A 25,655-nucleotide genomic window follows, 5' to 3' on the forward strand; every position below is an offset into this window, starting at 1 on the left:
AACACCACCCAGCATGAAGACTTGCTTGTGTTGCTTGTGTTATAGTAAAGGCATCAGTGTAGATTTTGTGGATTTATGCAACAAATGGTTTCATCTTCCCTAAAGTCAAAGATTAAGTTTTATTCATTTTTTCCCTCAAAACCTTCTCCAGATTTCTTCCTCACTTCTTGATTAAACCCCCTATGTATTAGGCCGTTCTTGCATTGCTGTGAGGAAATGCCCAAGACCAGATAATTTGTAAAGAAAAGAGGTTTAACTGGGTCACAGTTCTGCAGGCTGTACAGGAAGCATAGTGATGGCAAATGCTCAGCTTCTGGGGAGGCCTCAGGAAGCTTATAATCATGGCAGAAGGCAAAGGGGGGGCAGGCATATCATATGATACAAGCAGGAACAAGAGAGAGAGAGGGTTGGGGGAGTTGCCACACACCTTTAAATGACCAGATCTCATGAGAACTCAGTATCATGAAGACAGCACCAAGCCATAAGGGATCAGCCTCTAGGATCCAAATACCTCCCACCAAGCCCTACTTCCAGTATTGGGGATTACATTTCAACATGAGATTTGGTCAGGGACAAATATCCAAACTATATCACCCTACGTATAGGTATACTGCCTACAATAGGAAAATCATAGCTGTACGTTATTTTGTTGCCTGTTGGGGCACTAGGAAAGAGAAAGGGGTAATCATACACTAAGTTAATAATACAGTATTATTAGAACAATTTTGTTTGTCTGTTGTTTTTATTTATGACCCTGTGTGTATACTGCAATATGCACATATATTACTAGTAAAGACAGAGAAACAGGAACTAAGTGAATAGGCAACAGGAGTAGAAGGAAGACTTTTCACTCTAGTCTTTTTTATGATATTTGATGTTTGGGCCATGTGAATTTATTAGGTATTCAAAAAATTTGGAAACAGAGAGAGGAGCATCAGATGCATCAATATTATCTTAGTAGGAATCTAAAAGAATAGAGCAGATCAAATGGCGCCAAGCAACTGAGTAGATAATGGCTGTCTTAGTCAGTTCAGGTTGGTATGACAGAATACCATAGATTGTGTGGCATAAACTACAAACATTTATTTTTCATGGTTCTGGAGACTGGTAATCTGAGAGGGGTATTTCCACATGGTCAGGTTCTAGTGAGGGCCTCTTCCTGATTCACAGATGACTTCTTTCTTGTTATATCCTCACATGACAGACAGAAAAAGATCTGGTGCCTAGAGCTCCTTATAAGGGCAGTAATTCCATCATGAATTCTGCCCTCATGACCTCATCTAACCCTAATTATCTTCCAAAGGAACCATCTCCAAGTACCATCACATTTGGGATTAAAGTTTCAACATATAAATTTTGGGAAGATATATTGAGCCCATAGTGATGGCTGAGGTTTCCCAGAACTGAAATGAGATATAAGTTTCCAGATAGAAAAATCTGCTGCTGAACAGCATAAGCTTTCTAAAATATAATTTTAAAAATATCCTTCATGTAACAAAATATCAAAAAAATCAAAAACAAAAAAATGAAAATTATAAGGAGCAAGAATTATCTTAACATCAACTTTCCTATCAACAATTTTGGGTACCAAAAAGACAATAAAATCACACCCTCAAAGTGCTAAAACCAATTGGAACCCAGAATTGTATATCCATACTCTAACTCAATAATGAGAGTGAAATATGGATATTTTAAGACTCATGATAATTCACAAAGTTACTACCTACCACCTTGCAGAATTATTAAAGCACATAGAGAAATGAAATTAAAAGTAAGTAGAAGAATGCGAGAAACAGCAACTCTTAATTTTCAGGAATGTCTGATTAGAAGAAATACACCATTATTCAAGCCTTAAAAAGTTAACTGAGTAATTTTCTGGGATTCATGTTTGACCAGCTTAGAGTGAGACAGCTTTATTACTGACAAAGATAAGAAAGATCGTAATCACTAGTATTTATTAAATATTATATATGTCAAGTATTCTTTTAATTGCTTGATATATATGAACTCGTTTAGTCATTATAGCAATATGATAAAAGCAGTTTTTTCTTTAGTTTTCACGGAGAGAAAACTGAAGCACAAAGAAACACTATGGTTGGCCTGTGGTGAAGCTACTTGTAAGTGTTACAACTGGGATTTGGAGGCAGAGTTTAAGTCTTGAGGCCACTTCTTTAGCTACCGTGTTCTAGTGCATCAAGCATCCCTGCCTGCCATCAAAGGTAGTGTGGTACATTTCCAGGATCCAGCCACACTTCTGCAGCCAGACTCTGTTGTTCAGACCCCCAACCTACAATTTGCCTTATTTCTCAGGTCTTCAATTATGTTCTGCTCTGCCTCTGACTCACTCAAAGGCATTCACTGCTATTAGAAACAAACACCCTTAGAAGGAGCTATCTTATGTTTCCCCTCCTGCTCTTGCACCCAGCCCATCTCCCATCTTCACTGCTTGCAACTCTCAGCTTAATGACTGAGGCCTTCTTCTGTGTCTGGACCACTGGACTTGGTCATTGATCCTGTTAGGTAACAGGGGTACCTTAATGGCACCGGTTCCGGGTTCTTCTCCCCTCCTTGACTGGGCACTGTCTGAACCCACCAAAGGAGGACCAATCAGAAAGAAGCATCTCCCCCCTTCCCTTGGGCCCGCCCCACGTAGGCCCAAGGGATATAAAACCCAGCACACCAGCAGCTCTCTCTCCTGCGCGACCTGACCTCAACCTCTCCAATAAAGATCTCTTGGCCATACTCAGTGTGGTTTGAGTTTGCCAGCATCCCTTTCAAATCCTGGTGTCCTTAATGTTTAGACAGTGGTTTCCCCAAAGGACTCTAACCCAGACTATTCTGAATTGCTATGTCTTTGCTGCTGTGAGAAAGCAGCTCTAACCCATTTTTCATACAACCCCATCCCACTCACCCTCAACATTGGGTCTTTTTGAATGAAGGTGGTTATGCCCTTGGCTCCTTCATCTTGTCTGTTTTTTCTGAGTTCTCACAAATGAGTCATGATGCTCAACTCCTAGGAGTCAAGGTCTATGATCTGCAGACCTAATGAAATGACAACAAATGTATTGTTGTTTGGAAGCAGGTTTATTTATTATATACTTGCAATTGAATATAAGATACAGACATATATATGTGGTATGTATTGCTAGAAATGCACATAACATATATTTGCCTATTGTTTATTTTTTTTTTATTTTTTTTATTTATTTTATTTTTTATTTTTTTTTTTGAGACGGAGTCTCGCTCTGTCGCCCAGGCTGGAGTGCAGTGGCGCAATCTCGGCTCACTGCAAGCTCCGCCTCCCGGGTTCACGCCATTCTCCTGCCTCAGCCTCTCCGAGTAGCTGGGACTACAGGCGCCCACCACCACGCCCGGCTAATTTTTTGTATTTTTAGTAGAGACGGGGTTTCACCGTGGTCTCGATCTCCTGACCTTGTGATCCGCCCGCCTCGGCCTCCCAAAGTGCTGGGATTACAAGCGTGAGCCACCGCGCCCGGCCTATTTGCCTATTGTTTAATGTTTTTTCCAGATATTTATTATAGAAGGGCATGGAGGGATACCTACTTATTCTTCATTATGAGAACAAGTAAAGGCATTTTTTAGATAGGAAATTAACTGATCATCTGTTTCTATAACTTTATTAGCTACATTAAATAGACAGTGAGCAATAATTTAAAAACTCACCATTATATAAAATAATAAATAACAAAGTAAAAGTTAATGTTATAAAAATAAACTGATAGTAAGGAAAATCTAAATGGGCATGATCCCATTTTAGAAGACCAAATGATTAATAGGGTTGTCATGTTATAATAGACAATTGTCTAATTATTTCCGTGTTTTTATTTAGTGTGTAGCAGAAGTTGTTCAGAAGAACAGAAATACGTAGAAAACATCTCTAAATTTTTGGCAATTTGAAATAGCAATTCTGAGGCACACAGCTCATCTACAAAAATCTTTTGCAGAAACAGCACGCTTAGTTTTAGGGTGAGGAAAATCTGCCAAAAAATAAAATGCACTTGGTTATTTTATGCATAATAAGGAAAAGAAAAGGATGATCTGCCACAAACTGTGGGCCTCCATGACCTGTTCTCCCTGTCATAACACCTCCTGTACCAGCGGCTGCTTCAGTGCCCTCCTCATTCACATCCACCATGGCTTGGTGGAACACTTCAGAAAGAAACAGGTCATTCCGCTCCGACATCCCTGAGAAATTGGCCTGTCCCTTGTTGAAGGCGTCCTCCATGCCCATGCTTCTCAGAATGGATTTGAGTTCATAATGCTCTTCTAATTTGAACTGGGGTATGTATACCTCAACATCATCTTCAGCCATTTTGTCTTTGCTGGTCCACTTGTTGAGTTTGTCATAGGTTATTTCACTTTCCAGCTGCAAAGCAAAACAAAACAAAACAAACAAAAGAAAATACAGCAAGTATTAGAAAAGAAAGAAAACAACTTTAAGTCTAATATTAAAAATCAATGACTTTACTATATTGTGAGAGGGTGATACAGAAAGTTAACAGATTGGTCAGATTTTTACAAGAAGGTAACACGTATGACATAGTTAAGGCTTTGAATGAAATGTAGAGGCATGCCATATTTACTATCAACTGTTTCATGTATTTCCATAAGAAATTACCACACCATTTGTAAGTAGTATATATTCATCTCACGAAAGGTAGGTTTAGTCCCAGAAACTTAAATATCTGAATGTCTTACCAGCTCCAAGCCAGTGGACACATCGGCAATTTCATCTGGAAGCAACAAGAACATGCTAACATCTCCAGCATATGGGAGTTCTAGAATCTGAGCCTTTAGGTCTTCTATATATCCAATGTTTAGCTTTTCACGCAAGTACATCATCTGTACAGCTGTGCGCTGAGTCTAATATTATTAAAAGGTAAAATATGGAAGTCGATTATAAGATATCAAGAGATTTACAATTAGACATAAAGGAGGATGAGTTCTAATTTAGTGTTGGATAAATGTGATTTTTTTAAATCAACAAAATACATTATTTGTACATCCTTACAGTGGGTACTGTGATGTTATTAGCTTGTTCAATTTTATACCCATTATTTAGTAAGATGGACAACAATGGTAATGACAACCATAATTCTAAAACACTTGCTTAGTTCTTACTATGGGCCAGGAACTGTGCCATGTCTCAATATTTACAGCCCTTTGAACTAAGTGGTAGAGCCAACGTTGGAGTCTGGGCATGTGTAATTAAAAAGCCATGGTCTTCCCCTCTACCTATACTGTTTTAAAGAGTCAATCAACTGTCCAACATGCATAACTTCTAACTAGCAAGTCTCTAATGAGCGGTCTCTAATTTTTCTGTCTGTATCTTGTCAAAGGCCCTAAAATATATGCTAGGAAGATGTATTCTGTTGTCTCATACCGAGTTTACACGGAAAGGATAAAGCCCATTTAGTTTCTTCTCAAATGGAGTTTTCCACTTTCCTTTGAAGTAGACAGCATTCACCAGGACCATCCTGGTATCCCCATCTACAGAACCTTCAGGTAACAAGTTTGGGATTTTGCCTACAGAAAACATAACATATATTTAGGTTTCATAATCAAGAACTGTGAAATTACTTACTGAATCTTCTGAGTAGCCATCAAACTAAATTCGTCAAATTGCAGAGATGTTAATCTTCAAGCTAAAGTTTTTCTTTAGATTTATTTAAAGCAAAATTAAAATTGAAACAAATTTCTCAAAAGCTTGCAAAATCCAAGAAAAAATGAAGAAATAATGCATTTAAAATTTAGACCTCCTATCAAATTTGGAATGGAGATTTTCACTTCCTTTTATATTGTTTTCTCAAAGCTTTGCAGTTGAAAGTTACTCAAGTCAGAAGGAAGTGAAAGACAGGCTCTTAGGGAATATAATAGTGCCTTTCCAAAATATATCATATACTGCTAGATCTGGTCTAGACAGTCTGAGGATCTGACTTACTCATTTATTCAAAAACATTTTTTTAAAAATATGCTAGACCTAAATTAAAAGTAGTGCAGATATAAGAGATGAGAAAGGAAGAATTATCCTGGATGAGCCTAGAACACTGGGAGAGATATTCAAAATCAGTTGTGAAACCCTGTGTGATAACTTCTGTAATTGAGCTAAATAATATATTGAGTACTATGATCATACAGAGAAGGGAGTGAAGGAGTAAGTCTGAGAAGATTGACAGAAAAAATGACAACTGAGTGTGGTCATTTAAAAAAATGAAATTGGTTTAAGAAGCAGTCTGTTTATAGTTAGTACTTGCTCTGCAGTAGTCCAAGCATCAAAATACATTATTTTGATACTTATTAGGTGGGTTTTATTAGTGTCATTTTATGCAAAATGACACCACTAGGTTAGCAGTCTTCCCAGCGTTACAGTGCTGGTAAGCTTGTAAAAATTCTGCCTCCACAATCAAACCTACTAACAAATACAAGACTCTTAACAGATTAATAGGTTAATGTGGTTTTGAAGTAGGAGGTGGGACCTGACTCTGGAGGCAGGGTTTAGATACCAGGCCAGATTGAGGGCTAGCTAAAACAGGGACCAGGGACAGGGTGGAAGCAGTGTACCATGTCAGTTTAGCATTGTAATGGCAACACCTTGGAGTTACCATCTCTTTCCGTGGTAATGACCTGATGGCCCAAAAGTTACTCTCCCTTCCCTAGAAATTTCTGCATAAACTGCCCCTTAATCTACATGTAATTAAAAGTAGGTATAAATATGACCCCAAAACTGCCCTGAGCTGTGCTTCTCAGCACAGTGCCTGGGTAGCCCTGCTCTGCAGGAGGAATCATGGAGCTGTAACACTGCCACTTCAATAAAGCTGTTTTCTTCTACCCTACCTCCAGCTCACCCTTGAATACTTTCCTGGGTGAAGCCAAGAACCCTTGAAGGCTGAGCCCCACTTTGGAGCTTGCCTGCCTTGCATCAGTTTCATCTTCAATGTATTCATTTAATATATACATTCAATATATTTCCCAAGCTATTAAAATTTTTGGTTAGTATTGGGGTATAGTAATGTTGTGATATATATGATAAAACTAGTATTTGATCATAACATGATGAAACAGATAATTCTCTCCAATTCTTACAAAAGCTGGTAAACTATCTGCCAAAATAGCTGCTTGGCATTTTGGCAAAATAACTGATTGACTTACAGCCATTTAGCACAATGTCTAAAGAGAAAAACAATTCATGCCGTTCTTTAAAGAAAGCAAAACTTCCATGTGTCTCTTTAATTTTGCTCTCCATTTTTACTTGAACTTTTATTGCTTTAAATCATCTTTCTCTGCTTCCTTTCTGTCAGTGGTCTGTCAATATTTTAGAACACTATTTCACAAATCCACAATGAAAATGAAGAACTAAAAGGAAATCAATTATTTTCAGATAAACAAATAAATATATTTTGTTGAAATCCCATAGAACTTAGTTTATGTGCATTTTCCATTGCGGTAACTAATAAAGCAAGACACCAAACTATTTCTTGAAACGATGTCTTAAACTTCAGAGTTAAATGAAAATCCTTAAAAAAAAAGTTATTAAAATTTTTAAATATCCAGTTGAGGAATTCTGGAGTTAGACTAAGGATCAGAAGAAGAAGCAACCCGGGCTTTACCACTACCAGTGGGATCTTAGGGGAGCCGGCTAATCCCCTGGGAACATGGTGCTCCAACCACAAATTGGTCAGATGGATAGGAGCTCTCTCAGGATATTTCCAATCCTATCAGATCATAAATGAATGAAATACTCAATTCTGAATTCATAATCATCTCTATTTCTTAGAAATACATTTATATGTTATTATCCAGCAATTGTTTACTTAAGGCCTACAACTCTACTTGGAAATTCAGAAGAATGAAGGATTGTCACTGTCAGCAAAAAACTGTGTAAATTTTTGTGGGGACACAGGACAAGTGTGACATACTGGCCCTACCCAAAAATAATTAGAGCCTGAGAGGAAAAGCAAAGCAAACTAGCAAAAATCAGTTCCATAATTGTTTAAGGCCATATATGGCTGACATTAACATGACTTGTGAAGCTGAAAAAGCCAATGAGGAGACGAGAAGAAGAAAAGATCAGGAAATGATTGGGAGACACTTCCAGGAAAGAGTAAGACTTTGGCTGCAATTTAAACTGCAACTTAAATCCTGTAGTTGAGGCATCCTCAGAAACAAAGTCTAGAGGCAGCAATGAGTGTTTGTGGGAGCTCCAGGGGCCAGTGGTAGCCAAACACAGTCAATTGGATTACTGAGAACTCGAAAGTCAAGGTAAAGAATGAGACCTTCTCCTGAGGACAGTAGGAGGTCACTGACAGTTTTTAGTGTGGGAATAGCATAATAAGTGTGTTGCATCACCTCTTTAATTTCACCTCCTTCCCTTGGCCCCCCACACTCCAGTCAGACCAGACTCTATTCTTCTCCTTAGGTTTACCTCTAGACCTTTGCATGTTCTGTGCACTCTGTCTGGAAACCTCCCCCCAGGCATGCGCCTTCCACCTGGCCGGCTCCAGCCTGTCTTCCCAATTACAATTTAAACATTTTTAAATCCAGTCAGATGCCTTTCGTGTGTACTCCCACATAGCGCCTGTACTTCTCAATAAAAGCACTGACTACTACTCTATAGCAATTGCCAACATGACTGAATGCCTCCTCTATAAGCTCTATGGTGGCAGGATTTACCATTTTTATCTTTATCTCCATGTATAGTTTCTGGCACATGGTGTGTGGTGGATAAATATTTGTTGACTAAGTGAATGAACTTAATTGAACTTAACTGAACTTAACGAATGAATGAATTTAATGAATAAATGATTTAATGAACTAAATTACAATGAATAAGTGATTCAATTAAATAATTTATTCATTGTAAAATATACAAAGGGAGGCTGGAGCCTGTGAAAGAATTAAGAGCATGAGTTAAAATGGTAGACACGACTTAGGTAATCAAGGAGGGATGAAGCAGAGACCAAAAAAACTTGACAATGGATTGGCTTTGAATGGTGAAAGAGAAGAAAGAGTGAAAATAATTTTATGATTCTTCCCTCGTCCACTGCCTGTATTCTTTATAGCTCACACCATTTACTACGCTCAAGGTCAAGCCTTGTTTTCTTTTTGTCCACAGTGGGCATAGACTCACAATTACTTCAATGCTGGTATTTCCTATTTTGAAAGCTTCTGCCTCCTTTTGTATTCTATCCTAAAGCAATATCCAAAATCAAATATTTAAGTACTAACCATATGTCTTCTATTAGTAGGCCTCAATTATTTCTTCTCAGTTAAAACACCACTGAGCTAATCAAGAATAAAGTTGCATCCACCAAAGTAAATAAGTTGGACAAATTGTAAAGGGGTGAGGGCTAAGTTCATGGATGGAAAAAGATAGATCAGAGTTTTCTAACTGGAAAGAAGAAAAGAAAATATTTTCTTGGTTTTACCTTTGGTTTGAGTCTTGACCCAGGAATTAATCTTTTTTCTGGCTTCTTCTGCACATTCTAGGAAGTCTACTGCCTGGGGCTCTGAGGAGTAATATTTCTGACAGAGTCGAATATATTCCTTTTAAAGCAAGAAAATGATGGTTACATAAAATACATACCAAACAAGCCATGGCGTAATTGTGAATTACGTTCTTCCTATTGAGATTAGGAGACTGGGGTAGGGTAGGAGTGGAGGTTGGCTATGGAAGGCAGGTGCTGAAGGGGGAAAGAGTGCAGACCCACTTGTCCACACTCCCGCCCCAACTCTATCCACCCTCTTGCACTCTTTGCATTATAGAGACAGAATAAAAGGAAAGAGGTTTGATTTGGGGGATAGTGTCTCTGGAAAACAGTTGCATTTGTTTTCCTGATTTATGACTCTGCGATTGGGACATTTGCAACGGGAAGAGGAAGAGGAGGAAGCCCCAGAGGGTACAGGAAGGGCAGCTGTTATGCAAGGCCAGCCCTAGGGAGCTGGTGTGGAATTTCAACTCTGCTTGTATGAACTGTAGAATTGCAGAGAATTGCTTTGAAAGTTACTTCATTACTTGTTTGGGATCCAGCCATTTCAATTACAGGTTTCACTTACTTCCCTGAAGCTCGCAGACTTCTCACCAAACAGCTTATTGACACTTTCCAATAAATAATCCCCTGTGGATGCATTGATTGCAGAGCTGAGAGAGCGGAAGGATGAATGGATTTTATCTGCAGCTTGTGCCTTGAACAGAAAGAAGGAATTCTCTCTATATAACACAGGACTACTAAACAAGATAGTTCTTAAGCCACGATAATAGTTTTTGAATACAATCATGAAATGCTATATTAATACATACTTTATTTTTGGTACTTTAGAGGAATCTTTGAGAAAATTATTTCGATAAGGATGTGGTACATTGAAACTAATAAGGTGAATTTTAATTTCTTTCAAATTTTGCTGTGTCTATGGATTGGATTTAACTAGGAGGTGACCAACAGCCTAGAAGAAAGGCCCCTTTTCAGTTTCCTAAACTTCAAGTTCTCGAAGGAATTTTTGTTGTATTTATAAGATGGATAAGTTCTGGGGATCTAATGGAAGGTATAATGACTATAGTTAATAAGATGGTGTTCATTAATAGTTATAGTTAATAAAACTGTTTACTTGAAATTTGTGAAGAATATATTTTTTAAGTGTCTTCACTATACATACACACATACATACAAATAGTAGGTAATTGTAGTGATGGATGTGTTCATTAATTTTACTGTAATCATTTCACAATGTATAGGTATAGCAAGTCATCACACTGTACATCTTGAACATGTACAATTTTTATTTGTCCATTATACCTCAGTAAAGCTGGCGGGGAGGAAATGTTGCCTTAGTAATGATCTTACAAAGCTCATATAGCTTCTCTAGATACCTATTTTATGGGGTAAACTATGCAGTGGAAAATGTGGGTTTTAGAAAACCACAACAGTGAGTGGTTATTTCAGTCCTCAACCTGAAGTTTGTAAGCACCATGTCAGACACAGGGCTTGGTCACAGCAGCAGCCTGTCCTAGGGCAGGGCACAGAGCCCTCCTGATGGACTGCCAGGTACTGTAGAACACCTGGTGGAATCTCCACATGATCAGGGTCCTGTCCACCTGCTCTAGCCCATAATTCCCTGGGCAATGGGTAGAAGGAGCGTCAGAGTGACCAGGAAGAGAGCTTTGGGAGATACCTTTTCATAATCTACCTCATAAGCATGACTGTGGAAGTTGGTTACCAACAGGAGCAGTCTATACTCAGGTTTTATAATTTAACTGGATAGCTGACATTTAAGGAAATGGAGTATTGAGGAAAGGTATTACTCCCTGAGATAGCAGATTGATTAATAGATAAGCTAGATGACAGAGAAGATAGATGATAAATAGATGATAGATAAAATAGATATATAGATAGATAGGATTGATAGATGTATGATAGGTAAGATAGATGAGAGAGATCAATGATAGATGATAGATTAGATAGATAGAAGGAAAGATACCTGAAGGTCAGTGATTTCTCATGCAATCATTGGGCCCGGCCTTTCGCCATTTCTCAATCGATTGTCAGTCCCTACCCTCTCTCCTCTGGAAATCCTTATCCATACAGGTGTATTCTAGGAGTCTCTACTGTGGATTTATAATAAATTACACATACCTCACCAATGACAGAGAGGCGTGAGAGAATTTAGAAATAAATAGGCTTGGCCTAAAACCCATTAAGTCTGGATTCTGCCCTGGCTCGTCTCTCGTTATGGCTATCACCTTAGGACATGTTTTTCTTAATGACTCTGAGTCTTAGTTTTCTTTCTGTGAATGGGGGAGGGTATATTCGCTTCCTTCCCAGTCTAACGCTGTGGCTTTAAGACAGGAAGATTGCAAAAATAAACTACAAAAGAAATATGGACCAATAAGTCAGATACCTGCAAAATCGCATCAGGATAAGTACCCTTCTGGATCTGCTGCATGAACCCACAGCTGGTAAAGTTTTCTGGAGTCATGGGGGTAACTGCATTGGCTCCCACTTCATTAAACTGAAGCACCTGCAATCAGAATTAGAGAAAATGGTTACACTTGCCCACGGATTTACTGAACTTTTAAAACGGATGGCCATCAGGTGGCTCTAAAATGGTCCTAGATCTTTTCTCTGCCCTTATACACGGGGAACAAGCATAGATACTCAATACTCTTTCTGTGTAATATAAAAGTATCAGCCAACCTAAATTTCCCTTATAGAAAACAGCATGAGGTGTTTTAGATTAATTTATATCCTGGCCATTTTGGAAAACAAATTGTTATTATGAAATGATTTAAAACCTCTTCCCCAAATTATCTAAATTATATCCAACCAATAAATGGCCTTGAAAAAAAAATGCCAGTATTTTGAAGAAAGTCACAAGATTAACTCAGAACCTTGTGTGTCTCTCTCTTTTCAGTGGCCTTATACACAAAATGCTTTCAATCTGTCAAAAACTATAAGCCAGAGTCAGCTAAGGCATAAAACAGGTCATGCAGCATTAACGGGGTTCACCTAGAATATTTACACATACCATATTCATACACAGACAAATTAATGTCCATGTGAGGGACAAGTTGGTCTGATGACACCATGAATCTCTTTGTATGGTAAGTAGGCAGTTTCGGCTGACACGGGGAAGCTGGCAGCAAGGACTGTCCCCTCTGAAGCTTCCTCAGATCCCCTTCCCACAACACTGCTGCCTGCCTGCCTTGATCTGCCAGTCTTAATACCTGCAAGCTGGCCCTGCCTCCCAGCCACCCACCCCATCCAACCTCCTTGGGAACCCTTGGTCCTGCAGCACCTCCCTATGGGGTCTCTGAGGAGAAGCTGATCTGGTAAGTGACTTGATGGTTGGGGTACTGCTAATGAAGTTAATTAAGGCAGCCTTGTCCAGCAAGTTGGTGAATTTCTGGGCTAGAAGGAGAGGTGATAGGGTTTGTGAGGTCTTTTTCTGCTCTTTGTGTCATACATCGTAACTCCCGCCTAGTACTCTCTGAAAACAAGTGGTGCAACTCCGCCCTCACATAAAAGAAGAATATTTCCTACAACAGCTTGGCTGGTTTTCCTCTCTTCCAAGGAAATTGACCCTTAAATCAGGGTTCTTTGGGCTAGCACTAAAGGCTTCCTGAATCAGTGTTAAAGTCACTCAGGAAGATGTCCCTGCAAAAGTGGGACTGTGAGCTGCCCCTAGTCCATGCGAAGGCCACGGAGAAAATAGTGAGGCAGTTTGGCCTAGATGGGTCTGTTGTCTCACTATAAGGAAAAGAGCTTGTACCCTAATTCCCACAGACCTATGCCGTCCAGGAGCTTATTCCTTTTTAATGTATTCTTTTCTTTCACTACAAATGTACCACTTCTAACAGCTACAGCAATTCTCAACTGTGTGGCCTCTTCTTGCCCCGATTCCCTCATCTGTAAAATGAGTATGGTAATCATCATACCTACCTCATAATATTTTATCTTATGTGCGTAAATTTATAAGAAGTTCTTAGAAAGATGCCTGGCTAAGGCACTAATAAGTATTGTTTGTTATTACAGCGACTGCTGCTAAGTGCCTTACATAGTATCTCTAATCTTCACAACTGTCTTGCATGCTACACATTTTTATTCCCATTTTGTAGATGAGAAAACTGAGATGCAAATGGTTTCGATGTCCTCACACACACGTAGTAAGGAACAAAGCCATGACTCAAACACAGATACGTCTGTCCCCAAAGTCTGTGCTTCTTTCTCCAAGCCAATAAATGTCTTTTTCTTTTTAATTGGGAAGCAATCATGTTAACATTTGAATTTCAAAATCTACACATGCAACAGAGTTGTAAAAAGACTATATATATAGAGTCTCAAAAAAAAAAGACTATATAGAATCCTCGCATAGTCCCAAAGGCTTAAAGCACTTCTTAGATACAGAAATGCTGTCTTGTGTCCAGAGCAATCGTTTTATTTTCCTCTAGTACCAAAATCAAGATCTTTACTTTAACAACCCAGAGCACTTCATTTAGCATTTGCTCCCAAAATATATTGCTACTGATTCCTTTACATTTAAAAAACAAACAGACAAAAAAAAAAAAAACCTAGGCCAGGTGCGGTGGCTCACGCCTGTAATCCCAGCACTTTGTGAGGCCGAGGCAGGTGGATCACAAGGTCAGGAGTTTGAGACCAGCCTGGCCAAGATGGTGAAACCCCATCTCTACTAATACAAAAATTAGACAGGCATCGTGGCAGGTGCCTGTAATCCCAGCTACTCGGGAGGCTGAGGCAGGAGAGTGGCTTGAACCCGGGAGGCGGAGGTTGCAGTGAGCCAAGATCGCGCCACTGCACTCCAGCCTGGGCGACAGAGCAACTCCGTCTCAAAAAAAAAGAAAGGAAAAAAGAAAAAAACCTAAGACCTGATGTTTCTAAAGTTTTTGTGCCAATTTACTATCTTTATTCTTTCAAGGCAAAAAATAAAAAATAATGGGGAAAGAATATTGCAAAAGACTACTTGTGTCAGGGAGTTGAGCAATTGAGTTTTGTTGTAAGTCTCGATGTTTAAACTGTCACAAACACAGAGATTGATTCACCCATCCCTTGTCTTCCTGCAGCAAGATTGGCCAATGCTTTCTCTGTGAAACTTCAAACTTCAAATGAGGCCCACCTTACACAGGTCACCATGTGCATGGAAAGAATGTATTTACACTCAGGCACATTCTCGTGGGAAACTGGAAACCAGCCGGTGGCATCTTGGTGTGACTGCATGCACAATGCGTGCTTGTCCTTAAAGCATTTAATGTTAATGTTTGTGTGTGCGAATGCAAAGGAATGTTAATGATATCACGGCCACATCGAGGTCACTAACCTGGGAAATAACATGATCACAAGAATTTTGTATGTGCTGAGTGTCTATTGCAGTGACGATTGCAGTGTATAATTGGAGTAGTCCAGCATAATTTCAAGGGCCCAGACTCAGTGGAAAGAGTTTCCTGACTGAGTCCGTGTCCATTCACCAAGGAAGGCAGGCAGTGGCCTTGCAGAAATCCCTCATGATGATGTTGTGCATCCCATCCACCTTGGTTTTCAGGGCTGGCCATGCATAATGCCAGGTCTCATTCTGCTACCGTGACCTCACAGGCATGACCTTCTGCAGCTACAACACTATCCATGCATCCTGTGGGTATAGTGAGCACCACTCTGGTATGTTTTGTTTTTTTTCCCTTTGTGATACTCTTTTAACATTATTAGGAGGAATTCTTCATAGGAATAGGAAACAAACACCACAGTGGCAGAGTAATTGGAAGGAGCCCAGGCTAGGGGTTAGGAGACAGTGGGGGCTTCACTGACACCACCAGGGCTCTCATCTGTAAAATGAGATCTGTCTTAAAACTGAATGAGATAATGGGTACAAAACACTAACTTTGAAAAATAAGAATATTATATTATTAAAATATAAGATGTGGTCACTCATAACTGTTTCCAGCCTTGCAGGCTATTCAACTCCTGTATGCCTTCAACAGCTACAGTTGAGGGATCTGGGGGCTTGGCTGTCTTATAGATTTGAATCTAAGGAATTTGTGTTGTAAGGATCAGTGCTTCATTACCTGTGATGATTGCTGACCTCCTGAGTCAAAATGTCTTTAGCATAAAACAAGAGCAGTTCTCCAATTCCATTCAGGAACCACTCGGCCCAAATGTGGAGCTTCAGCTCGAACTCACCTTGGCCATCTGGTCTTCGGTGCTGCCCCTGGAGCCCATGTAGACCATGGCCATGGTGGACGAGATGCTCCATGGGGAGAGGAAGAGGTTCTGGGTGGGGCTTGCTTTTGCCAGATGCTTGAATAAATTGAGGGCAAAGAGTGTGTTTGCCACACAAAGGTCCTCCATTGTTTCAATCTAGAAGCAAAGAGAGGAAGAAAAAAACAGCTCTGAAACATGAGGTAACATTTTGGGTGAGGTCAGCACAGTAGGACAGGCTGCACTCTGTGTAGGGACAGATTCCCTGTCTGTTCTTCCTCATGGAACAACATGAGGCAGGGCAGGGACAGCTTCATGGACATACCACCTGTGCAGCCGTAAAAAGCCCCTTGTTTAGCCAAATGCCCTCCTACTGCCATCTTGAAATTCTTGATAATTTTAAACAAAAGGTCCACATTTTCATTGTGCACCAGACCCTATAAATTACATAGCCAGTCCTGAGATACATGAAGTGTTCTGTACGATGAGCAGTGACACCTTGTGGCATTCCATAGAATAACAATGACAATATATAGGGACAGGAGTAGGAATTGAAGCCAGATAGGCAGACCCTAGGATCATGCTCTCAACTTCTATGCTGCCCCCACAAGCACAACGCACACATCCACACCACACACACTGCCACACAGTAAGATATACACATATTGAAATGTATGCCACCTGCATACATACCTTGTTGCATCTGGTAAGACGGTCAATCTTCTTTCTACTTTCCTGCTTCTAAAGTGACTTTGACTCATTGTTTGAAGGTTTGGACTTTCACCCAGCCCCTATCCCAGAACCCCTTCCCTATATGCACCACACATACCACAGCCTTACTAAAAAAAGCTTTCTATACTGGGGAGTTCATTGCTGGGAGGACTAGAAGACACCCTTCTTCTGCCACCCCACCAGGTAGAAAGTCAATGCCAGGTAAGATTGCAGGGATCATCCTTAATCCTAGGCCTATGAAACTCATATATACACCAAGGTATGAACCATCTGAGACCTTCCCTGACCTCAGGCTCTGCAGGCAACTGAATGCACGCTCACACCCAAGGTGTTTGTGTTTTTTGGTCCTGACCAATGATTGTCTTTCCAGCTGTATGTTTTGCTTTCATCATAGCTTGCAACATACCCGATAATTATCAAAATACATAAATATACCAAAAAATGCTGATACTGATCATCCCTCAGGAAACCTTCTTATGACAGTGCCTTCCCAGAACTGGGGAGGGGCTGGAAGTACCCAGGAGGAAGCATGTCCTCTGGCTCTGGTCTTGGCTGTCTACACCTGTGGTCTCACATGGCAAGGCTCTCCAACAAGGACCAGTGGTCACTTCTTTCTTGCGTGAACCCTTGGTTCATGAACTCTTTTGTTTTTTTAAGAAAGTGATTGGAATTTATTTGTATTAAAATGTCTCATCTGGAATACAACCAGACTACTTTATCAAGACAAAAATAGTAAATTAAATAAAACGTATCCCTAAAACTCTCTCACCTCCTCTCCTCATTTAATCTTTACAGAATCTGTATGAGGTAGAGGTGATTCTCCCTATTTTATGGATTATATCCTGATGCCCAGAAACATTAAGTAACTTGTATAAGGTCACACAGCTGGTAGGTAGCGGAGCAGGGATTCAAGCCCAGGTCTGTCTAAGGAAGCCCACTCTTTCCAGTGTTCCACATTGCTTCACTCGGTGATGCATAGCTTCACTATGAAGTGTAAGAGCTTAAGCAAGTTGTGGTGCAAGAAATGCTAGAAAGAGGAAGTCAAAAGAAAAAAGTAGTAAACCTGTAATTCTGCTAGAAGGCTTATTACGAAAAAAAAGTCACTTTTTTTTTTCCTCTTGCTTCATCATAGATACTAGATTACATTGGATGGCTCAAAAATTTGTTCCTCTTCCTCTTAAAATTTAAAATTGTCTTCATAATTAAATAGATTTATTGTATAGATTTTTAAAATTAATTATCTCAATATCTTTTGGAAACAAATTGAGTATTAATAACATAAATAAAATATTTCTCGATCCCCATGTAAAAAATGTAAATAAGAGATCAGACCCAGGAAGGTAAATTTAGACTTCTCCCATACCTAAATACATGATTCTTTGTAACAATTCATACTGGACTCTTTGTAACAATCCACATAGTTAGTAACTTTGATTGTAAAAATATTTAACTCTAAAGACAAACTATCAGAAAGTTCTGTTAATACAAAGTTAGAATTTAAGGTAACTTGATAAAGAAAAAAGTTAATAAGAACAGAATCAAATTTTCCTGGATGTGTTTACTTCTTTCAAAAAAATAGTTTCAATTATATTTTTAAATAAGATGTAATTAATTACATTTAATGTAAAAATAATATTTGATGTCTATATGGCAGTTACCAAATTCCTTCAGCTCCCTTTTTAATTTGCATAATTACCTGTCCAGTAAGGCTTAGTAATTTCTGTAATATGAATGAAAATATGAAAATAGAGATTGCACAGCTGGTCCATTTCAGAAGCCTAGACTGGATCACAGACTTCTGATTCCAAGTCTAATGCTTTCCTACAAACTTTCAAATAAGGTCTGAGAGTTTCATAATTTTAGAACTCTATGAAGGCACCCATATGCAGTGTTTCCTGACTCTCAGATAACGCCATACTTTATGTTTGAATGAAAATCTTTCAAAACAATGCAAAATTGAAGTCATGGAGTATTGTGAAATACCACAGCCTCCTGGAACAGGTATACCTGTTGTGAATTTTTTAACATTATAGTAATTTATATGATCTCATTAATGTCCAAATATTGTGCTCTTAATTAAGGTTTAATAGTATTACTGGGATGAATTAATGGGAATAATATGCAGGGCTGGGCTTCCTGGTGGTGCTTGTGTTGGTTCCTGCAACACAAGTTGACAAATGCACCACTGAAACTTGGCACAGGGAAGGAAGAATTTGGGAGGGGTCACCAGGCACACGGCCATTATTGTCCCTCACCCTATTGGCCCTGGATGTTAGATTGGAGTTTGCTGTAGCATTTAAAACAAATTTTGTTTACAATTAGATAGTGGAAATATTTTGAAATTGACCACAAAAATTAATGAGAACTAAGAGAAAACAACAGTTTCAAGGGAATATCTCATCAAATACTGCTACATTTCCCCCAATAAAATTAAAAGCAATTTCTCCTAGTTGATGGCTTTCATAATGAATAAGTATCTTTTTATGGGGTATTAAGTTATTTACTGAACCATACTTCAGTCAGCCCTGCAACTACTTTGGCTGATTATTCTCTTTCACTAAATTGACCCATTATTGAACTAAACTCAATAAACATATTGTTGTACTAGATTGACCCAGCCCAAATTGCTACTTAATTTTTGCAGTTCCTGCTTTTTCATTTAAGGTGCAAATGAAGTCTTCTTTTCCTATTATTTATATACAATGTAGAGATTACATTCAATTGCTTAAATGAAAATATTTTAATGTATCTAGTTGTTTTCATCAAATTTAGTGTCAAAACAGTAGCTAGCAGAGAATATGTACATTCTAACCTGTTCAATAAAATTGACATCACAATCTGAGTGTACATTTTGTTTTGGTTAATGCTACATAGGTATTTGTTGGCCACTGAGATTCAAAATTAAATCTTATAAATTTAATTCAAATCTTGAAATAAAATATTTTCAAGTAAACAACTAAACAAGAAAACACCACTTAAATTTTACTATCCCTCTACAGACACCCCACATCGAAACTTTCAATCTATTAATACCAGCATGAGGGAAGAGAAAACATGAAATCCTATTTCCCATAGAGATGGCATGGAAATCATTGAGATACCTGGTTGTTCTCTGGTTAGTCTCTGAGTTGCTGTCTGACGGGCAATGCTCCTCTGAGAGTTGTTACAGTTCAGACATGGTAATGACTGGTTTTATACAGCTTTGCCCCTCCCACATGGCATTTTTTTTTTTTCCCTCTCTTTTGATCTGTGTCCTTTGAATGATTCAACATTTTAGTCAGGAAGACATCATTAGAATAGAAATACTTGTTCGTAAAGGCATAGTTTAAGAAATTTTGGGGGAGGATGAGGTCACTCTGAAACTTAAGAATTTGTCAATATCTACACATGCCTGTCAAGATTAACTAAAATCTGTCAGCCCCAGTTTCAAGATTTCCCCCACTATACTTGTGCTCAAGGATAGTATCAAATTCTACAATACTTCTTCTAGCTTTGGACAGCCATGGCCTGTGGGCTTCTTCCAATATATAAATATCATGAGATTTACTCGCTCTTTTGAGCCTAGGGAGACCCAAGCGATGCTTAGGGCATGGGAGGGAAGAAAAAATCCACCATTTTCTTTCTTAGAAATTCTCTATTTTAAACTGTCTTACATTGTCTCAAGCTATAATTTTCTAAATAACTCTGATTCTACCCTATTATCCTGACACAAGAAGAATTTTTCATCTTCTCTTGATTATAAAATAGATCTCATGGCCAGGCGTGGTGGCTCATGCCTGTAATCCCAGCACTTTCGGAGGCCGAGGTGGGAGGATCACTTGAGGTCAGGAGTTTGAGACCAGCCTGGCCAGCATGGTGAAACCCTGTCTCTACTAAAAATACAAAAATTAGCTGCGCACGGTGGCACACATCTCCAACTCCAGCTACTTGAGAGGCTGAGGCAGAAGAATCACTTGAACCTGGGAGGCGGAGGTTGCAGTGAGCTGAGACTGCGCCACTGCACTCCAGCCTGGGTGACAGAGTGAGACTCCATCTAAAAACAAAAAATAAAATAAAAAGGAAGTAGACCTTCTCCTTTATTAGGAGCCATTGACCCTTTTACGCGTGTTAACCGCCCCTTTGTCCTTAGTGCTCTTCTCCCTTGAGTGCTCAGGAGTCTGGTGGTGAGCTAAGTCCCTTCTTTCTTTTCAGCCTCTGTCCAAGAAGACCCCTCTGGTAATGTCTATGTGACCAACCATCTGTTTAACTGTTTTTTTGTTTTTGTTTTTGTTTTTTTGAGATCGAGTTTCACTCTTGTTGCCCAGGCTGGGGTGCAATGGCGGGATCTCTGCTCACTGCGACTGCCGCCTCCTGAGTTCAAGCGATCCTCCTGTCTCAGCCTCCTGAATAGCTGGGATTACAGGTGCCCGTCACTACACCCGGCTAATTTTCAGTATTTTTAGTAGAGACGGGGTTTCACCATGTTGGCCAGGCTGGTCTCAAACTCCTGACTTCAGGCAATCCGCCCCCGTCAGGCTCCCAAAGTGCTGGGATTACAGGCATGAGCCACCGTTCCTGGCCTGTTTAACTGTTTTTTAACCACACATTGACAGCTCAACCAGTTGGGACAGATATCAATGTACCTAGAACTTCCGTCACGCTTTCCTTCACTCACTTTTCAGGTGCCATTCTTTCTCACTGTATTATTTTCATTCCAATTATTCTCAAGAGGAATGTCATGCTTCTTTCTCCCCACTGACTCACCTATGAGGTTTGATTCACACCCCATAACTTCCATGGAGTCCATTCTGACTCCTACAACCCTCAGTGAGCTTCCATGTAGAGCTGTAACTTTCAGAGTTGAGGATGTGGTAAAAGAATCTTGTATATTCTGACAGTATCGTCTGAGTTAGGATCTATCCACAAATATACACTTGGTTTCCCTTGAGCAGCAAGAACAGTGGTGAGCATCAAGCAAATTCTTACCAAATATGTTTAATGGATGGAGTAACATGCTAAAACTCTCTAGAGAGGCCCTATACTGTGGTGAACAAGGATATGAATTCTGAGAGACTCAGAAAAGTCTCAGACTCAGAAACTTCTTTTTGCCACGTACTAGTTGTATAATCTTGCACGTATTTCTCAACTACTCTAACTTCTAATTTTCTAATAATTCTATACAGCTGGTACTGTTGATTGCCTACCCCAATCAATGCCTTTCTGCTACCCTTCTTCCTGATTTTCTTCAGATATTATTCAAAGAGCCCTTGATCTCAGGAAAGGAAAGCCTAGCTGCCAGTCTTCTAGGGTGTGTGTGTGTGTTTGGGTGTGGGGGGAATGGGTGGACATATAAACCCAATTCTGGGCAATGAGTTTTGGGAGAAATCCACTGGGGAATGTTTGGCAAAAGGTTTTCCTTCCTTGATAGAAGAAAGCATGAAGGAAGAACCTCCATATCTATACCATCCCTTCCTACCCAACTTTGAGCATGGTTGTGCGAGGATGTGATGCCAGAAGATGCCACAGTCATATTTCAACCATATAGGAAGACTGAGAAATTTGCAGCTATCCCAAACAAGAGCCCTGACATCTGCCAATGCTAGAAACTACCCACCTCTAGTTTTTGCTCCTGCTGTTGCTATCTGAGATATTATAATAAATAAGTCTGTATTGTTTAAGCAGCATTCGACATTACGGGTTCTCTGTCATTTGCAGCCAAAAGCATTCTAAATAATACAGGCTGCTGTGAATAATCAATGAGATAATGCCTGCCAAGTCCTTAGCAGATTCTCCTTGGTAGTGAGTGCTGCATAATGTTAGCTGATCTATAACAGGGTGACTGTTGGTGTCAGGTTTGGGAGCTGCCTTTCTGCCTAGATTAGAGCAATTTATGAGCTCAGTATAAGAAGACTAGACTTTCACACCTCAAACAACTACAGAGACTTGTAAAGGATAATATGTAACTTAAAGCCAAACTTAAAGCCAAATTGAGTGGTGCTAATAGTAAGTATCACAGAAAGAAGGGAAAGGATTGATAATGTATGTTAGTGCCTTGAGCAAAGAGTTGAGATAAATGAAAAAATAGACAATAGAGAGAAGAAGGCACTAATATTATAGAAGTGGGAAGCAAAGATCATTGCATAGCTTTCTGAGGTCTGCCTGGATCCAAGTTGGTGTTATAGAGGAGGAAAGGAGAAAAGGAACGATCTTTTAGAGGAGCCCTTGATATCAGGCTGAGTTGGGATCTAAGCTAATGGCAGTCTACTGTAAACTCTGGAGAAGGGAAGTGACTTGCAAAAAGTGGTGTTTTAAGAAGAAAAATCTGAAAATTCAGAAGAGAAAGAACCTAAAGGGTGGGAAATGTATTAGGAGACTATAGCAGTAACCCAGACAGTAGGTCAACTAGAAAAAAAGCACAGTCACTAAAGAGTGTTCCTTAACAATAGAAAATACGTAAGATTAAGCTTTCTCAAATAACCTGAAATAGTACATGCAACAATTGCAGAGCAGGTCACTCCTACGGAATATGAGATTAGTGAAACAGAAAGTGTCTTATTTTCTAGGAAGATGTATACAAGATAATCATAAGTGGGAAATGAAAGGAAATAAAATTATATGGACAGTATGATATTAATTATATAAATAAAATACATGCAGAAGAAATATTACTTAACATAATATTTCTTCAAGACATAAACAGGATTTATGTCTAAGTGGTAACTTAATAGATTTACCATTGTCTTTCTCTGTACCTTAAAAAATGTCCCACATTTTCCATAATAGGCATGCATTACTTTTAAAATCAGAAATAAATTACCCAAGTTTCTATATTGAGGTGTTTTTTTCTCTCCCCACTATCACTACAATGAATCATGTATAAAGGAGAAATAATATCTAAAAGAAGACAATAACTTTATAAGTAATAAAGTTCTAATATCTAATCTGAGACTTGCATACACTGTGCTTTTTCTTTGAAACATCTAACCAACTGTGATTGCATAAGCCGTGTAGTTTACTCTTCAGTGCCTATCTTCCCTGCTAGATGGTAACAACCATGAATTCCAAGACTATAATGGTCTTCCCCGATGGCTAGGACAGGCATTTGGCTCATATTAGGTGTTCACTTAGTGTTTGCTGAATGACTTACTCATGTTTGGCACATTGTAATGCATTTCTATCCTCTTCACTTTGAAGAGCAAACAGTGATACTTCCATAATTACCTATTTTACATGGTTTGCGGATATATGGGGAATGTACAAATTAGGAAAATGCATCATTTCTGTATCAGCAGTAATATTACCACTCAAATGATCTCAAACACGATATGAATGCAGGTCAAAAAGGAAGTCCTATTTTAACATAAAATTCTATATAATAACCTTATTTTTAATGACTTCCAGTTAGACATATTGAAACAATGTTAATTTATAACAAAGATCATTAGCATTAATTAGCCTTAGTAGTTAGATAGCATGGTTTATTCCAGAAATTTAAGTAGTTGTTGCTGTGAGCAGAACCAAACGGAGGTGAAGGCAGTCACCCCCATGGTATGAATTTGGGACATCTTGGCTAAAACATTCTCCAATATACACTTTTTGAAATCTCTTTATCAGAGAATAAATTAGCAACAACACTTTGTGTGTTAACGGCTTTGGGAGAAATATTACATGTATCGAAATTCCTGTGAAGCGGGTTTTACAGAGAAGGTAAACTCCAGGAAGGAGTTTCGGGGTGGGTGAAAAGGACAGGAGAATGAGAAGGCTTTGAATAAGGGTAGGTCTAGGCCACCGGGAGTCAAGGTCCCGAGATCCAGGGCAAAGAAAGCAAACCTCACCTATTTTAAGATGTGGCCCTGGGCCAGCTATGAGTGTGAGAAAGTCTGCACATGAAGTTAGCTTTGTTAGGGAGTGTAACACCTCTGTCGGGGTATTTATCTTGTTACCAAGTGACAACCTCAACACAGATGCCAAGTTGATAGGCTATCTGAACAAAAATCCAGTGTTCTGTGATTTAGCTATTTGAAAAAGCTAATAAACTTCTTAAGACCTGTCATGACAAAAGCATGCAAGATTGCATGTCCAGAGCAGCCTCAGAACACTGTGAGTCATGAATTCACTCCTTGTACACACCAGTAAAACTCCGTGCTTACAATGGTGTGTTTCCTTGGAGGGTCTAATGTATAATATTAGACTCATATAACCTTGATTCCATGCATCACTCACCTCTCCATTATCCTTGTGGATTAATTATGATTAAATGAATTATTCATATTACTTAACAAGTCTTAATTTAGTCTCTCTCTTATCTAGCATGTTCCTAGTGCATCTCAGCCAATGTTCTAGGCCTAGGGGAAGCAGCCTATTTCAGTGTTAATTGCCATAGCACGTATGTACTCAGGTGACAAACACATAACTAAATATAAGATGCATTCTAAATTCAGATGTCAATTATTTTTGTTTTATCTTCTTATGACTTGTATCTTTTTTTTTTATTAAGGGTGGATAACAGAGCAGAAACAGATTGACACTTGCTACTAAAATACATATACGCATGCCCTGCAGACAGATTTCATTTGATCCTATATAAAATAATGTGGGGAATCCCTTTATTTCTAGGAAGGAAACGGCAAGGAGAAACTAAAGGAACTTTGTGGTAGTCATGCATTTTATCTTAGGGTTGGACCAGATAATTTGCATTGCTTTCTAATCATGACATCCTTATTGAGACTTGTAGAAAAATGAAGAGGAGGCAGAAAAAAATATTGCTCAGTTCTTTCCCTGTTGATTAGTCATAATACACTGAGTGTATGGGCAGGAAGATGAGAATGTGAATCGGATGTGAGTGGTGGGTGGGGGAAAAAAGAAAGAGACAACAAAGACTCCTGCAACTCTATCTCCAGCCATGACCCCTCCCCTCATCATGGCTGCACCCATGTCCATGGTCCGAAGCTGGACACATCATGTTTCCATCATTTTCCCAGAGCTGTTTGTCCTCATTCACTTCCCATTTGCTTGTTATTTATTCAAGCTAATATCAAAGCAACATCCTTGAATCTTTTTTCCTCATTAATTTCCACATCTACCATTTAACAATAATTTTAGCTTCAAAATATTTTTTGAGTCAGTGTGCTCCTCTTTTTTCTCTAAAATTATTGCCCTGGCTCTGGTCTTCATCATCTTAGCCCTGGGTTCTGTGTTTCTAGTGTCTTGTCCCTTAATCCATAA

General features: G+C 39.1%; 1 protein-coding gene across 2 annotated transcripts in view; it reads right to left on the minus strand.

Moving 5' to 3' along the window:
- Nucleotides 1-3,074: 3,074 nt before the first annotated feature.
- Nucleotides 3,075-25,655, minus strand: part of SERPINB2 (serpin family B member 2) — a 48,211-nt gene continuing 25,630 nt past the window's right edge. Inside the window, exons 1-9 of one of the 2 annotated variants that reach the window (XM_063638258.1) lie at nucleotides 19,553-19,618; nucleotides 15,702-15,878; nucleotides 11,914-12,033; nucleotides 10,075-10,203; nucleotides 9,447-9,564; nucleotides 5,405-5,547; nucleotides 4,720-4,884; nucleotides 3,507-4,387; nucleotides 3,075-3,172 (exon numbers count right to left, since the gene is read on the minus strand). In XM_063638258.1, the coding sequence (XP_063494328.1) occupies nucleotides 3,983-4,387; nucleotides 4,720-4,884; nucleotides 5,405-5,547; nucleotides 9,447-9,564; nucleotides 10,075-10,203; nucleotides 11,914-12,033; nucleotides 15,702-15,869 (1,248 nt within the window). In that variant the 5' untranslated portion in view covers nucleotides 15,870-15,878; nucleotides 19,553-19,618 and the 3' untranslated portion in view covers nucleotides 3,075-3,172; nucleotides 3,507-3,982. Of the gene's footprint in view, nucleotides 3,173-3,506; nucleotides 4,388-4,719; nucleotides 4,885-5,404; nucleotides 5,548-9,446; nucleotides 9,565-10,074; nucleotides 10,204-11,913; nucleotides 12,034-15,701; nucleotides 15,879-19,552; nucleotides 19,619-25,655 lie in introns of those variants that run through there. The other variant, XM_055291970.2, reaches the window with a different exon arrangement.

This window comes from Symphalangus syndactylus, chromosome 1, assembly GCF_028878055.3.
Source record: "Symphalangus syndactylus isolate Jambi chromosome 1, NHGRI_mSymSyn1-v2.1_pri, whole genome shotgun sequence".
In the NCBI taxonomy this organism is placed as follows: Eukaryota; Metazoa; Chordata; class Mammalia; order Primates; family Hylobatidae; genus Symphalangus; species Symphalangus syndactylus.